At 38.2% G+C, this 17971-nt stretch overlaps 1 protein-coding gene across 1 annotated transcript in view; it reads left to right on the top strand.

Moving 5' to 3' along the window:
* The window catches only part of LOC139945599 (5'-3' exoribonuclease 2-like), an 84134-nt gene extending 68357 nt beyond the window's left edge, over positions 1-15777 (top strand). Inside the window, exon 33 of the mRNA XM_071943010.1 lies at positions 11305-15777. Within this exon, the coding sequence (XP_071799111.1) occupies positions 11305-11370 (66 nt within the window). The 3' untranslated portion in view covers positions 11371-15777. The remainder of the gene's footprint in view (positions 1-11304) is intronic.
* Positions 15778-17971: the final 2194 nt, after the last annotated feature.

Genomic DNA, 17971 nt, shown 5'->3' with positions numbered 1-17971 from the left:
CGGAAAGATCATTGAGAGACAGACATGGCTCAAGCTTGACATGGCTGCTATCTGCCTCGTTCACCAGTGGGACTATTGCATGAACCTTTCACCACAAGCTAGGCTTCTACATTGTCTCTACCAGCAGAATATACATTTACATTGTACATTGCGATGTACAAACAACTTTGTTTGTTTTTTATGCCTTGCACTTTTTTGCTACCTGAGCCATGTTACACAAGGCAATTTACAAGATGAAAAGCCATTCACATTTTAATGTTCCCATATTTTTTTTTTTTAAACCTGTACATGTATATAGTTAAAAAAATCACTTATTGTGCTAGCAAAGTGATCTTGTAACATGCACTGCACTTTGGTTGTCTGTAAAAGTTCCCTAATACAATCCCTGTCATCTTGTTGTATACTGGGATTCAAAGTCAACAAACCAGAAACTTAAGTTGTCCTTTGATGGTTTTGAGTTCCCTCGATTAGTGGGTAAAACAACTGGGACCAATTTCATGGCTCTTCTTACCGCCGAATTCTGCACTTACGATCACCATTCCCCGCTTATGTGCAAGCGCCGAATTTCTGCGCCAGCAGAAGCATAGAATGCATAGGAGCGCAGAGTACGCCCGCGCAGAAGCCCCAATTCGCCGCTAACCTGTGAAATACTCTTGCCGTAAGCACAGAATTCCCTGCTTGTGTAAGCGCCGATGCTGTGCTTGTGGTAAGCAGAGCCATGAAATTGGGCCCTGTTCTTGACTAATATAAACCACAGCGGCAACAAAACCATGATGTGCAAGCTTGAGTCTAGCGCAGAAACAAAAAAAAGTCCTTGATGACTTCAGTTGACATATTTTTTTAGGAAAAGCACTACTTTTATAAAAACTAAGTCATGACTAATCACAAAAACAATTTGAAGGAACTTTTCCTAAGGTTGTTCAAGTCTTGCTTACATTAGTATAATGTAGTCAATTGTATTTTTGTTTAGCTGAGAACATAAAAGTGCATGCATGTGTTAGGCCTATTGTTCTTTTCGTGGAATGTAAAAAAATTCTAGTTGGGAAACAACACACATGTAGTTATAAAATCGGCTGTGACTCAAAGACAAGTGCAAGTTTTATGGCATTGCTGTAGTACATGTACAGTATGTGTCAAAAATCTCAGCAAATGTCCCCGATTGAAAGTAGAATCGCTAATTGGTAGTTGAGACTTTATTTGCTCATTGTTATGAATTTATGCACAAGTTGTGACCTGCTTTAGAAGCTTTTGCTTGTAATGTTTAAAAAGAAAAGGGATGAGAAAGTCTCGCAGCGACAAGATGTGTGAGCTGACGGACTGTTGACGATGCAACTTGAGCTTCGGGCATGCCGAGAAACTGAAGGAAAAACAGACAAGAAAGAAAGACAAATCTTGGTGATTCCTGCATTATCATACCTTGCAAGATAGGAATATAGACGGACAGGCAACAAAATGAAGGTTCGAGTTTCGTGGATGAAGTGGGCAGGAGTTTTCATCCGATATTACGCGTCGCCTAAGGGGAGCAAGATAAACAAATTGGCGCTTGCGTGTGGCCCATTGTGGCATGTTTCCCCCCTGTTCGGCCGTGGAGGGCCTGACTTCCTGTGCGCCTTCTTGATCCATTAGGCCCAGCCTCATTGAGTGCCTCATTTAGTCATCGTTTTCCATGCTTGGGGAGATGTGTCAGCATCCCACAATCCATCAGCTAGGGACGCTGGCCAGCCATGCCGCTCAACAACTTCCCCTCCAACAATGGTACAAGTGCCTCCCGACCATATATGGTGCCTCAGCCCTCGGCCTCGCGGGTCGTTCAGATGCAGGAGTGGACCACTTGAGGGCTTTCAGCCAGGTAAACGTATCCCTACAAACTGATGTAATTACACTTCAAATTTCCGCGTAGCATGACGGGTAAACTTCCAGTAGGCTCCCTGGACCCAGGCACCGAGTCCCCAGCGATTGGGGCCCCACACAAGCCCCGGAATGAAGAAAGTAATAACCGAAAAATACGAGGGGGAAGAAAAAAACTGGAAAAAATATACGTGTGCCGAGGCCGTGCATGACTTTACTACGGTTGCTGTGTGTTGTGCACGTGGCATGCGGCTTCCGCGCCGGCTCATTTGCACAGGCCCTCCACTGCAAGATTGCTATTTTCCTGTGTTTGATTAGAGATAATATTTCATAATCCACTCTGGCTTCCTGCAACGAAGCTGGTGGCGGTTCTGTCTTCTCCCTGTCTCTCTCCCCTCGTCCGCACACACACACACACACATCATCATCATCTTTCATTAACATTCTTGTCCACACACACTCACTATCTCTAACTGATTCCTTTCCCCTCGCGTGATTTGCATAGACAACCTGTAGGTTGGCTCGGCCTCTCCAACTCTTCATCTCGAGTGGTCTGCACACATTTTTACTTCAATTTAGTGGCCATTTGCATTGTTTGGAGGAGCCTCTCTGGAGGACAGTATTCCTGCACACAATTGTTGATACAGTCGGCAATGGCAATTGTATTTTCTTTTCAAACACGTTTAATTCAATTTATGACATCGACAGCAATGGATGATGACATGTACAAAGACAGAACTGGGGAGAATAAAGGGTTTCTTCATGAAGTAGTCTGCCCATTATTTGTAACTTGCTTTATTTTCGTATTCTTTGAACTGTAGATTATAAATATAAATCTTCCATAAGTGTAGCCATCTTGTCTTTCTCCAGAAACGGTTCTTTTCAGAACCACCCCAACTCATTAGAGATAGTCATTACATGGTGTTTATACCGCAAACCTTTCCATATCATCTTGTCTTTACTTCCTTGCCACACAGTGATCAAACTGAGGCTTGAAGGAAACATAGTCCGGCACACTTCATTGAAAATCAAAATTTAGGTTGATAGTTCCATTGGGTGAGGAGGGAACTTGACAAACCCCTGTCCAATGGTAACAGTCCACTGGTAATTACATGAGGTAAATGTTTCTAGAAACCAATCTGATAGACTTTTCTTCAACTGACTTGGTTTTTATGTGATGTTAAATGATCACTAGTTTGATCAGGCCACATTGTTTGTTCATTCTTGTCAAGGAAATTGTGTGTTGCAGTTTGAGTGACCTTAAAGGGATTCATGTTAGTAGTTCCCAATAGACGCCATCTTTACAGACAACTTGGGTTTTGGCTTAAAGGAACATTACAGAATTGGTTTTGCTAGCAAAAAAGTTGCTGGCAGTGTAAGCACTTTATGTAATCCACCATATACATAAACTGACAAACCTGTAAAAATTCGAAATCGATCGATCATCTGGGACTCAAGAGAATAGTGAAAAACCGATTACAAAGCTTGCATTGCATCGATGCCAAAATAAAAATTAATAAAACGCTCACTGAGCGATAAACTCCAAACACAAAATAAGATTATTTATTTCTCATCAAATATGAAATTTTAGACAGAAATATTTCAAGGGATGCATGTTTTCTACTATCATCATCATTAGATCTGTTTGCTTAAAAAAGTCTGTACATAATTATGTGTGTCAGCTTCTATTTCCAAACTTTATGAAGACTACTAGATACCAGACCTTCGTTTCTTTTTGCAGTTTATCCATTCTTAATTCTTTGTCAAATCTGCACATGGATCGAATTGGAACACGCATCACATTTTAAACTTTTTAAAGAAAAGTTATCGATCTTACACTTGATAAATTTTTAAGGATTTTGTACTGTAAACTCCTGTTTGTTTTATGTACTAAAGGTCAATTTAAGAAGAAGAACAAAGAAAGCAAAAGAATTTTGTCTTCTTTCTAACTTAAATGTCATCGGAATGCCACAGTTAATTGCGGGCATGACGTTCTTCCTACAGTACTTTAGTTTTATTTCCAGTTATTTGCCCTCAGCATAGCCTAAAAAGTCTATAAAAACCTATACCTTATTCACGTAAACGATCAAATGAAACTGTCTTCCATTTTCCCAGCGCCAAATTTCATGCCTTTATTAACTCAATATAATGTATGTGCAGCTTTCAAGCTCAAAACGGTGCTACTGAAAAATGACATAGAAAAAACACTACAGAGTTGTTTGTGCTCTTTCATTTCCTCTTTTTGTGCAAATACCAAGTTGCCTGTCTGAACCTCAGAACCTTTGGACATTGTAGAGTTATATGGCGATATATACCCGGACCCATAGCACTGAAGTTCATGCGGTTACATGGCTATGCAAACTGAATCCTTTAAAGCATGAAAACAGGGAAATTACATGAACTTACAGGGATTTGTTATACACCAAAAGACAGCTTCATTAGTGTTCTCAATTATTTGTCCTTTGTGATTTTTTATTCACTTGAAAAAAAAAGTAAGAACAACAATCAGCAAATTTGTAATAGTTGATGTATCCGTCTTGTGACCAGTGAAAGTAAAGTTTGTATTTTTTAAGCATCAGACTTTGACAAAATAACTTATAATAGATGGATTACGCATGACGTCATTGACAACCATCTTATGATGAAAGGTGCATGCGTGAAAAAGCTATTATTGGCTGAGAGTTGTGCACAGCGCATGCATGCGTTAATTTTTCTATTGTTTATCATCAAATATGGCGGTCGATGATGGTACCACCAAAGATACTGTCTGTCTGGTAGTTGTTTAACATTTAATCAATAGACTTCAAAGAACACTCTCAAATCACATTTTGTGTAATTTGATTGCTGCGATCAAAAAAGTTTGTACATGAACATTTCCAAAACTACTGACTGTTTTGCTGTTTCAGCACTATTGGTAATTGTCAAAGACCAGTCTTCTCACTTGGTGTATCTCAGCACATGCATAAAATAACAAACCTGTGAAAATTTAAGCTCAATTGGTTGTAAAAGTTGCGAGATATTGATGAAATAAAAAACATCCTTGTCACACGAAGTCCTGTGCGTTTAGATGGTTGATTTTGAGACCTCAAATTCTAAATGTGAGGTCTCAAAATAAAATTCGCGGAAAATAACTTCTTTCTCGAAAACTGTGTCACTTCAGAGGGTGCCGTTTCGCACAATGTCTTATACTATCAACCTCTCCCCATTACTTGTCACCAAGAAAGGTTTTATGCTAATAATTATTTTCAGTAATTTCCAATAGTGTCCATAATTGCCTTGAAACTGCACCACCTAATTTGATGCAATTCTCACAAGTTAGCTGTATGTATTATTGAAAACTACATGATGGAAATGAAATAACCCTTCCATAAACCAGTTATTTTGTATGTTATATTAAAAATGTGATCACTGTAACGTCTAAGTTGTCAGCAGCAAAGCGTGGGTGAAGCTGAACAAACTTTTGGCTGGTTTCGATTTTTCATGCGTTTCACCACACAACATCACTAGACGCACAGTATGAAACTAATTGACTAATATGTGTACATATACACTCTGCAATGACTGTGAAGGGGACTTTGTTCATACGTGTATGTTTGAGTTTTATCAGCACTGAATGGAAAAGATTTGCATCACGAAACCTCCCTTATCTTTCCTGAAAAAAAGGATTCTAAAAGAGACTGTAAAATCCCTAAATTAAATGTTGACGAGCGGTTAATAACGGAACTAAGCCATTTTTGGACCATTGATTCAATGGAAATAAAAGTGGGTTTTTGTTTGTTGTGTGCTGTAGTTTTGTCATGTTTCTTATGTTCTACAACAAGTGCCCGTGTTGTGAGTGGTTTAGTTTCTTGTAATACACTTGAAGGAAAGTCGGCCCTCGTTGACTTCTGTGTAATTAGAGATGGCCGACACAGGACCATTTCAGTTGACCGCCACCAGCAATGCAAATGACTAACACTAACCCCCCCTCCCTCCTTTATGACTTATTGTCTAATGGTGCTGAAAGTGCGGCTCATAAATATCCCCTAAATGGCATGACGGCCCCTCAATGGGTCTTTAATTTCAGCAGACTTATTGTTCAGACGGAGTCAAGTGGGGGTTTGTCTTTTCTTTCTGCGGCCCCATTTCAGTGCCTTACCACCAGGCATTGACGAAGGGGAGGTCAGGTATTGTTAGCCGGCACGTTCAGGGTATCTCAGCTTGCATAGTCATTGCCGAAACAGGCACGTGAGAACACCAGTACAACACCGCTGTATTACTGCAGGGGGCAGTTACACTTGCAGAGGAAGACCCCTACCAAACTCCGGCATCCCTCACATATAATACGCGGTTCGGCAGTCAGGACGAGACCAGATTAATTAGAGTTAATGAATGCTATTATCTTCTTGGGAGGAAAGACCCAACAATGTACTTGTGGCTGGTCGCATACGGTCGTCGCGTATCCCGTGTCACGGCCCCAAGCCCCACCAGCCAACTACAAGTCGATTAGAGTGTGCTAAATCCCTGCGCAAACATTTACCCGCAGTTGGGTTGCCCACCGTCACTCGAGGGAACCTGCCAGGGGAAGTGTGCGCCATACACATGGGGGGGGCATCGTGTTACACTTCCCCCCCTTTGCCCGTGTGCACAGTTGAGCATGCTGAAAAGCCTACACAATTCCTGCACAATGAAGATCCACAGTGGTCCTCCTTTGTTTGGGCAGAGCGGTGTCAGCAGCGGGCAAGTCAGGGCCAGTTCCTTGACTTCTACACCACTGTCCCCCTCGCTGTGTGTGTACACAGGATAATGCCATCAAGTTCTCGTTGGGTATTGTGTCTTGCTGTTGAGCCAGTGTGTAACCAACAAAAGCCGGTAGTTTGACTCAGCAAACTTGGCAGTTGTGGTTGATCTTTGGGGTTGGTGGTTGCATTGATTGGCGAGGGAGAGATGGATCACTAATTGTAATGGTAGAGCTCCAGTTCTAGGTTTGGACATCCTTTGCCACTACCTCGTAGATATCATGGTTTATTGACCTCGAGTGTATGTAACTGTGGTAGGGACAGAATCTCTCGAAACCTTTACATTTGAATGAACAATTAGTAACTTTGTACTGCCCTTACCAAAAATCAGGCCTGTGAAATTGCCGCTTTAAAGGGAAGGTACATGTTTGGTAATTGTCAAAGACCAGTCTTCTCACTTGGTGTATCCCAACATAAGCATTAAATAACAAGCCTGTGAAAATTTGGGCTCAAACGGTCATCAAAGTTGCGAGAAAATGATGAAACAAAAAACACCCTTGTTAGACGAATTTGTGTGCTTTCAGATAGGAATAAAAGACTTCTTGCTAGAAGTCTTTTATTATTTTAGTGAGAAAATACCTCTTTTTCAAAAACTACGTTACTTCAGAGGGAGTCGTTTTCCAAAATGTTTTATACTATCAACTGCTCTCCAATGCTAGTTACCAAGTTGATTTTTAAGTTAATATTTGTTTTGAGTAATTACCAAACGTGTACCTTCCCTTTAAAGCAAGTATATGTTTTTAAATGTTACTTACCGACAATTCCCTCCCAAGCTAGGAACTTCTTCAGACTGGTGACCATGTCCAATGCTGAACTGCCTTTTATACCTTTTCTTTGTTATGATAGAGGATGTGGTTTGGACCAGTTATTCATAAATGTTCTGGAGCTTGTATACCCCGTCAAGAGTGTTTTCCCCCTTGAGTCTGATCCAAATGGTCTCCCTGAGCCATCTAGTGGTTTTGTCAGGTTCTGTGTCAATTGCCCTGTCATGGGACTCACAAATGTTGCAAAGTGTATACATATCAACAAAATCATGACAGTATGGTATTAGCATTTATCATTCCAGTCCTCTTTTGTGTTCATAGGATGTACTGAAAAGCTTCACCCATGACGTTTAAAACTTTTCCCATGACATTTAAATCTTGGCAATACAATGAAGTGTAGTGGCTTTGCAACGAGGCATTCGTTAAAACTATACGTTTCTCATCGGCCACTTTTCTTGTGAGAAAGCTCACTTCAACTGCGGAAAACAGCGTGCTCCATGGCCAACACAAGACCATAGAGGAAATGATTCCAATGGTCTTTGTGAAATTCCACACCCATCAAAGGGTCTGGGTACTTTTTTGTAGGACACAAAACATAATGTCCACAGATTAGAATTCAAATCACATGGTTTGAAGACAATTTAAAGTAGAAAGCTTCCCTTAGAATATTGCTCTTTTTTTCTTTTTCTTTTTAAATGGATATAACAATGTCACCAAAAATAATTTTTGTATTGGGAGGCAATAATTATTTTAGCTTGTACAGCGTATGTTAGGCGACTCTCCTGCAAACATTGCTCTGTGATCTTTAACCAAAAACTTGACAAAAATTGTATTACGTCACAATGAGAACTGATTCATGTCATGGCCAGAAACTTGATCTACACAAGGTATCGAAACCCTTTAAAGCAATCGCTCAACATCGGTAAACAGTATTGTCCAAAGGCCCACACTTCGTGTATCACAACTTACTAATCAAATAACAGACCTGTGAAAATGTAGGCGCAATCGGTCATCGGAGTCGGGAGAAAATAACGAGAAAACCCACCCTTGTTTCCGCACGTTTCGCCGTGTCATGACATGTGTTAAATCTGTAATTCTTAATATCTACAATTGATACTTGTTTTAATGTTTACTCAAAAAGTAAAGCATTTCATGGAATAATATTTCAAGAGAAGTCTTTCACCATTACCTTATGTAAACCCTGTAAGTTATTTGTAAATCTGTGAACTTTTTTCTCTTTTTTTCTGTTCCGGAAGTGTCCAATTTTTGGATAAAAAGTGGGTCAAATAATGTGTATTATGATTTATTAACCCCTTTTTTTATACGTTATGAGAGATGGATTGCTCAATAAAATCCCACAGCCACATTTAGGGATAAGTTGCCTTTTAGTGTCTTTGTATTCTACAAGTAATGACCCCTCTAGCAACCTGCAAGTTCAACATTGTTAAAAAGGAAGACACTATAAACCTGTCATTTTTATGACTTGAAGAGGTCATGCTTGTCCAGGTGTGATTGAAGAGAAGATTTTTGAGGGCAGGGTTGCAGATGTGGGTAGCTTAAATATCTGTTTCGCTTGTTTGTTTTAACGGCCGGTTTCAAAAGAGTTTCTTTTATTGCCTAGTGTGTGAGACAGTGCATTACAGTGTGGATGGCCCGAACCTTCATGTGGTTAAAAATAGAATGGTATTTATTATTGGGGCCATTTAGCATAATCAATATTTGCAAATTTGTATCTTTTTACCCAAATTGTGTGCGGGTCAAAAGAAGTAACTAAAAACCAAAATCAAGCATCTGAAAGCACACAACTTCATGTGACACAGGGTGTTTTTTTCTTTCATTATTATCTCGCTAATTCAACGATCGATTGAGCTCCAATTTTCACAGGTTTGTTATTGTATGCATATATGTTGAGATACACCAACTGTGAAGGCTAGTCTTTGACAATTACCAATAGTGTCCACTGTCTTTAACCCTTACTCATGACATGCTAGGACTATACAAAATTCCTCTCAGCAGTAGGCCATAAGCAATAGAAATTGCGATTACTTCTGAAAAACTTTAGTATGTTTGGGGTTGGGGATTTTTTCAAGTTAAGTTTCTCAATTCTTATGCTGAACTTATGTTTCCTACTTTGACTACTACACAACAGAGAAGTGATTGAACTTTCCAGCTTGGTTTTCTTCTGCACCACAGGTTGCTAAATCTTGATTGACGTGCTTCTAGCGAATACATATGAAATGAAATGGTTTATACTATTATTGTAATGACTACAAAGAACAATAAATGAAAACGAATGAATCGATAAAAACAGTTTGGGGTCTTGTTTATTCTGGGTGAAAATGCAGGTATGGTGGGAGGTTAATCATCTCACATAATAAAAAAAACATGAGTAAAACTGTTTTTAACTGTACCAAGACCTTGTTGACATACAATTCATTTTTTGATGTTAAAACTTTATTTGATATAAAATTCATTCATCCTCGTATAAGCACCCATTTGAAACCATATGGACAGATGCATTTTCGAAACAAGCAGGTATGGAACGGATGGTGGTCACAAGTTTGGCAACAAAACTCTGAAATAAAAGATAATTGCGTGGGTATCGGGAATTGATTTGTAACTAAGTAAAAAGAAGTCAAGGCTGTGCCTGAACTGAGTCATATGGTTTTAAATTTTTGTCTTGTTAATTTGCGGAGTTTAAAAAAGCCAGGTGGCAGATTCAAATCAGATAAATTTCTTTATTGGTTACATAAAATTCTGTGCATGCTCTTTTTTCCGAGAATAATTGTTAGTCTGCTGCCACCTAGCATCCCAAAGAAATTACCATTTTGTTGTTTGGGGAGGTTTAAAAGCCCTACAAAAACACAAATAAACAAACAATGGTTTTACTCAGCTGGACTTGAAACAAAAGGTTTAAAGTTGATGTTCCATTCTTGAACATCAGTGTAGGAAAAAATCTGAAAATACACTCAAATAGATGTTAAATTTGAAATGGGGATAAAGAATACTACTTGTGTGTTATTCATACACCATTTGGAACTGCCTTTTGCTACCTACCGGGCAAGCTTGGTGGCTAGTGGTAAGACTCGGACATCTGTTCTAATATGGCAAATAAAGGTTGTAGGTTCCAAACTTTTTTGGGGAGGGCAAGGCCATTTTCATTGGGAAAATCTTCTAATGTCTATGGAAAATTGTGGAAGGGACACTGAGGCCAAGACCAGGGCCCAATTTCATAGAGCTGCTAAGCACAAATATTTGCTAAGCATGACATTTTTGCCTTGACCAATTTTCCACATGATTTTCAGGTTAAGCAAACAACAGCTGAATACCTGTAACAAGCAATATGCAACAAATGAAAATTTGGTTGGTAATCCTGTTTTTATCAAGGAAGAAATTTCATGCTTAGTAAATTGTTGTGCTAAGCAGCTCTATGAAATTGGGCCCTGGGGAAACAGAGACCATGGTCTCCATGGATTCCATTTCATTCCAAGCAAGGTTTTAGAATCCCATCGGTGTGATAAGTCTGTAAAAAAAAAAAAATCACAGGACTCGGGAAAAGTACTTTGTATACAGTGCTGAACTTGCCATGACCAGGATTCCAACCCACACTCTGCTGCGAAAAACACCAGCCGTCGATTTCACAAAACTCTTCCTAACTTAAGATTAATCTTAGGACTTAGGATGAGTCCCAACCCTGCACTGTAGCACTGTGACTCGTCCTAACTTGAGATAAGACGAGTCCTAACTCTTTGTGAAATCAACGGCAGAGTCCATAGATACAGCACAGTTGACATTTCAAATACTTGTATGTCAAAGGTTCTCTTTGTTGAATTGGTGATTTTACACCAACATGGAGGTTTCTGTGTGTGTTTTAAATGCTTCTCTCTTTCTTCGTATGTACCTCTTTTCTCCAGGGCTATCAGCAGTCAAGCAGCCGCTCCTATCCTCCACCACCTTCAGGCAATCAACGCCGCTATTAGGATACATAGCTTCAACCAACAGCAGACGAATGAGAGGTGACATCCTGACCAATGGTTTAAATGAGCAGGGCCCAATTTCATGGCTCTCCTTACTGCCGAATTCCGCGCTTACGATCACCGTTCCCCGCTTACATGCAAGCGCCAAATTACTGCAGTAGTCTTGTAAGCATAGAATGCCTAGTAATGTTGAGTAAGCACGCGCAGAAGCCAAAATTTGCCGCTAACCCGTGAAATACGCTTGCCGGACGCACAGAATTCCTTGCTTTCATAAGCGTTGATTCTGTGCTTACGGTAAGCAGAGCCATGAAACTGGGCCCAGACTGCAAAGAGCCAACCCACTCTAGATCACCTGAGATGAAAGAACGAGCTTCTTAAAACGTATTTCCTATGTAATGAATTAAGGTTCAATTGCATAAAACTGTTTCAGCAAAAAAAAATTGCTCAGCTAAAAGCTTTGCTGAGCAAGAAATGAGCTGGGTACCAGTCACAGCAATAGTAAATGTATGGTGTTACAGCTGGTGACCTGTTTTTGAAAAGCAATAGTTTTCTGTGCTTAGCAAGATTTTGTGCTTTATGACGGCCTTGTTTACCGTGGAAAACTGTGTTCACGCTCGCCGGGTCACATTAATGCACATGTTAAGTGCATAATGCTTTTGTTTATTTAAAAACAAAGCTCATGTTTGGTTTTAACATTAATAATTATTGGTATACTATGGTGTACTGAAAGGTGGTAACAAGTGCAAAGGCGTTTGTAATGAGGATGGCTAGGAACAAGTTTTTCAGATATCATTTGGAAAGGTTTAATTGTAACAAAAGTTTTACATTCCTTTGTGGTTTTTAAGTATTTATTCATAAATACATCAGACATTTTCGTGGGTGTGAATAAACCTTTGTTTATGACCAGTAAAAAGTGTTAAAAACATGGGCGTGACATGCAAGCTTGCATCTGTTCTTATAAGACAATTTCTTCATTCCTATTGGTCGAGAGCAACGGCCGAACAGTTGTGCCACATCACGCGATACGAGCGACGCGAACAGCATTCCCTTATAAGGAGTTGTTTACCCGATCGGGCCGAGGGCCTTACCATTTCATAGCTGGAGGGGTGTTGTGTTGAAAGAAATCATTGAAAAATTTTATAATTTTTGCCTGTTTTTTGACCGAACAAGGTATTTATGAATGGGAATCAAAGTGTGTTGAATCGGTTTTCAACTAGTGGTTTAAACCCGCCGAGGCCTGGTTCTTGATAATTTACCTCGACTTCGTCTCGGTAAAATTACCAAGAACCAGGCCTCGTTGGGATTAAACCACTAGTTGAAAACCTCTTCACCACACATTGATTCCTTTATTTAAAGACTGTGTCAATTAACAATGAGCCTTAGGTGACATTACCATGGTATTGCCATTTTCCCACAATTCAACAACTGTTACCATATTGAGTTTCAGAGAGCAAAATAGTCTGTTCCCTGTTGTCTATTATAAGAATTGTATCGGTAAATACAAGTTCGTGTAGGGAACATGACCAAGATGTTGACAGCATGTAAAAGTGTCAATTAGTTTGCCCTCTTCTTATGTGGTTATAACGGATAACCAAAATTAAAGTTCAAAGTTTTTTATGTTAGAATTAACAGTGTAGACTAGTAATGTGTTGAGGATGGTTTCATAGATTGAAATGCCAGATACAGTTAATAATAAAAGTAGAGTAGTAAACTTGTTAACTACAACTTGTCTTCAAATGGCAGTGGTCTTGTGTTTTCCACTGATAAACTTTACTCTGTGTCAAAGTTGGAGATGTTTTGCCCCAGTTTGTTTTTGATAGTAAAATCCCTGTTGACACTGGTCTTGGCAGAACATTTCTGGGTAAGCTGTGGTTTGCGCAAAGTCCTTTGATCTGTAGTAGATTTATGTGTGCAAGTGAAGAAAAAAAACACAGACAACAAGAAAACAGACTGACATGTCTTCTATCAAATCTTTAAAATTCCACTCATTGCTCAAAGGTTTTTGATCATCAAAATGACCTGGCTTTGTGTTTTTTCCATTTGAACTTTTTTTTTTTGGAATGTAAAGGCTGTCTGATGTTAATAAGGCAGCGTAGTTTTAAAATATTTTTGTCTTTAATGTTTCCTTTTTATAACTTTTAATTTGGTAAATTGTTCGAAAATCATTTGGTTATCAGAAACAAATACTAAACATTTGTTTCTTAATTTAATATGTTACATTTTTCAACTTCTTTTAAGGTTCATTTTGAAAGCACTTTAGGTATACTGTGTGAACCTGCAATGCTTCTTACAGCTAATTGATATACACATGTTTTGATTATGTTAAGGTAATTTTGTAATATCTTTGTTAGGTTCGAGCTGACACAAGGTTGAAAGGATTTGTGTACATGGGAAAATGTTGGTTTTGCTCTTGCAGTCAAGAATACATGGTCAATGCAGTGTCTTGATATATACATTTATTACTAATTTACAAGAAACGGAGGAGGCCTGTAAAAGTATTATTTTTTTTCTCGCTCTTTTCACAAAGCCAATTCCCCATGTTTAAGAATTTCATGAAATTACGGGTGAATATTGATCTCACATGAAAAAGAGTTTCTCCAGCAGGAAAAACACCAATTATTGATGTATTATTAACACCAATGTTTCTCGCTTAGCCCTATACTTCCCAGTAATAGGAACAGTCTGACAATACAGGTGCACAGCGCCCAATTTTAGAGAGCTATTAATGCAGAACATATTGCTTAACAATATTTTGCTAAGCAAAACAAAGTAGTATACCAGTCTCAGTTTATACACATGTGATATGGTATTTTAGCTGGTAACCTAGCAGAATGTTCTTGTGCTTGGCTACTTGTTGTTATTTTCTTTTGAGGTATGAAGGCACACTATGAAGAAAGCTGAAAACCTGTGCTTGCTGAAGTAGAAATATCAGTTTGTATCAAGTCATCTTTAAAGACAGTGGACACTATTGGTAATTGTCAAAGACCTGTCTTCACAGTTGGTGTATCTCAACATATGCATAAAATAACTAACCTGTGAAAATTTGAGCTCAATCGGTCATCAAACTTGCGAGATAATAATGAAAGAAAAAAAAACACCTTTGTCACACGAAGTTGTGGGCTTTCAGATGCTTGATTTCGAGACCTCAATTTCTAAATCTAAAGTCTCGAAATCAAATTCGTGGAAAATTACTTCTTTCTCGAAAACTGCATTACTTCAGAGAGAGCCGTTTCTCACAATGTTTTATACTATCAACCTCTCCCCATTACTCGTAATCAAGTGAGGTTTTATGCTAACAATTATTTCGAGTAATTACCAATAGTGTCCACTGCCTTTAACTCATGAGAAATATTTCCATGGTCCTTCCTCAAACCTCTATATATTCCATCAAGATTGCAAAGAGTTTAACCTCTTCTATTAATCGTTATCAAGGGTTGAACTCGATTGTACAAAAATCACGGTTAAATTGACATTACAAAATGTATTATACAGGATTGTTAGAGCTGACAAAATAGTTGTAGCTGGTGATCATGTTTTGTGCGATCAACCATTCAACATGAAGGAACAAACTCGTGAAAATTTGGGCTTAAAGGGTCTATGTACTTGTTGTTGGACAAAAAACACAATGTCCACACATTTACACTAAACTTACACAGTTTGAAGATAATGATGGTAGAAAGATTCCCTGAAAATATTACTTGCTTAGGTGCTGTAGTTTTTGAGAAATGAGTAAAACAATGTCATGAAAATAATATTCGTCTCACTGTCCATGAGACGAAAATTATTTTTGCATGTAAAACTGTATTTTCATGACATTGTTTTACTCATTTCTCAAAAACTACAGCACCTCAGCATCTAATATTTTAAGGTAAGCTTTCTATTATCATTATCTTCAAACGGTGTAGGTTTAATGTAAATCTGTGGACGTTGTGTTTTGTGTTACAAAAAGTACCCAAATCCTTTAATCCGTTGTGTGATAAAGGTTTTCAGTCAGGGTTTTCAGTCAAGGTTTTCAAGACTTCATTTTAGAGAGAAATACTTTACACACGAAAATAGTTCTCGTATGAACTTCATAACCAGTAAGCTTTCGGAGTAAAACTAAACAATGGTTGATTCGGATCTCAAATGTGAATAATATTCTTTCTCGTATGTCTGCTAAACGCACAAATCGTTTTAGTTTAATTTGCTTCATCATTGTTTCCCGAAACATAAGCTGTGCATTACCTCTGTACATTTCAATGAGTTTGTAATCTTCTTAGTTTAGAACAAATTAAGGGAACATTGTAAATTGCAATTTGAATAGAACTAATTGTAAAATGTTTGGACACCTTATCATTTCCGATGTATAAAATAAAAACTCTTGTCAAAATGGTATTAACTGCTTACAGGGTTTTTTATTTGGTAATTGTTATCAGTCAACGCCCCACCCCTAAAACTACAAGGGACAGATTTGGAATATCCGAGATGAAAATGAAGGATGTTCCTTTTGTTAAAACTTAACACATTTCAGTTATTGTAGATTTGAGAAGCTGCAAATTTTGTGTTTACTGTTGGTTGGTTGCTGCATACCTTGATCAGTGAAAATATTGCCGACAAAATAATGTGTCTGCCAAAATTGTCTTTAAAACCATAAGAAAGGTATACATTTTTATTCATACATAGCGAGAACTCCAAAATATTGAAGTCGTCGATCCATTGTCAAATTTCGATTCGTTTTTTCTAGTGCTGAAATTTGATAAAGAAGACTTTTTCCACAGATTAATCTCGAAATATATTTCCTTCCATTTTCTGTCAGATGCGTTAAAAAAGTTATAAACAAAAAAATGTCTGCCGCTCCGTTCAAATAACTAAGCGATTGTCATGTTCATGTGTGAAGATAATCACCGCTGTTACTAAAATACTAGTAGCTCTACATTCATGTTTCATACGACGCACAATGCAAAGCGGCGGTTTTGCTTCTCGGCCGTGGCCGTTGGTGGTGTCCCACACTCGGGTCTCCCCAGACCATTGATTGAGTAGAATACAATCCGCCCGGGCGGCTAATTTTTTTTTTTTCTCTTTCAAAACGACATTGCAATGATTTTGGTTAAAGAGCAGGCCAATTTCTTTACGAGGTATTTTTTTTTACGAAAAGGGGAAATAGGGGAAAAAATCGCGCTACGGTTTATAATTTATCTCGTGTGAGTTTTGTCATCAGGGTCCGGTTTTATCGAGCTGCTTAATTAAGCACAAAAAATAGCTAAGCAAATTAATAGTAGCTTAGCACACAAAGTATACTTACTATAGAATAAGGTTACCAACCAGCCAAAACCACATGTCTTGAATGTACAATTTGGTGTCCTGCTAATTTCTGCTAAGCAATGATTGTCTGCTTTTAAGCAGCTCCATGAAACTGGGACCTGAAGTGTTTGTGTTTTACTAAAAATTCCTAAATCCATGCTCTACTCTTTCGATGGCTATAACTATACTATGCCCCGTTATAATCAATGCATGACGAACAATAGCACATTTGTTACATGTCTGCATAGGCTAAAAAAGGAAAGAGGATGAATTTCAAACATTGAAGTGCTCCTTTTGTTTTCGCCAATTTTGGAACTAAACAATGTTTTCCAGCTCTATGATTACTTTGGTGTTTTTTTGAACTTTTGTATAAAACATAACCAATGACAATAGCTGATCGACTGATCTTTATCTCAATTGATTCCGACCTTTTATTATTTTTAAAACATAATTTAAATTCCTTTGTGTGCCATAGACGGTACAACTTTAATCCTCAAAACTTATTTCAAATACTGGATTTATCCCTGGCCCTTCGAGAAATGCAGCCTTAATTTATCAACAACAAAAAACTTCCGGGTCAAGCTTTTGACCATCTTGCTGTCCAGGTGGTCAGCATCCTGGTCACTTGATACCGGATGACGTCACGCGCAAGGTCAATTTCAGAGCAGACGATAATTTCAATGCACATTCACCAATTTTGAAAGTGCCGCTATTATCCATGTTTACATTGCTTCAAGACTCGACAGAAGTGTCATTTCAAGACATATGGAAGAAAGGGAGTAATTAAGTAAGTAAGTAAGTAAGTAAGTAATGAAATAGCTCTTATTTCTTATTTGTAATTATTTTATTGCATGAAATTGAATGAAATGTAATGTGCGTATACCGTGTTAAAAGTTTTTTGTGTCAAGGTCGTGATACGTAAAACTTCCTATATTTTAATGAAATGGTTCCACTTGCTGTTTTAGGTGGTTAACATGAAGACCCTGACTTGAGTAACTTAGTACCGCACAATTTGTATTTCTTTCATTCAATCTCCATCGACCAAAATGAGGCAGGGAGGGCAAATATTTGGTTTGTTAACCATGGATGGAGGACTTCCATGGTTTTACTATCACTCGGTTTCACTATCACATCAGTCTATCAATATTGGTGTCGAGGAACCAGACTGAAAAGTCGACAATATTGTCGACAAAAAAAGAAGACAAAGTACACTTGCAGGTCAAATTCATTCAAAACAAGTGTACTCTAGAACCAATGTTCATCGCTATAAGCTATAGTGATGAACTTGAAGGAATATTTGGTTACAATTTCACTTTTTCTTAAT

Source organism: Asterias amurensis, chromosome 1 (genome assembly GCF_032118995.1).
Source record: "Asterias amurensis chromosome 1, ASM3211899v1".
Taxonomy (NCBI): domain Eukaryota; kingdom Metazoa; phylum Echinodermata; class Asteroidea; order Forcipulatida; family Asteriidae; genus Asterias; species Asterias amurensis.
This window is presented reverse-complemented; position numbering and strand designations above follow the sequence as displayed.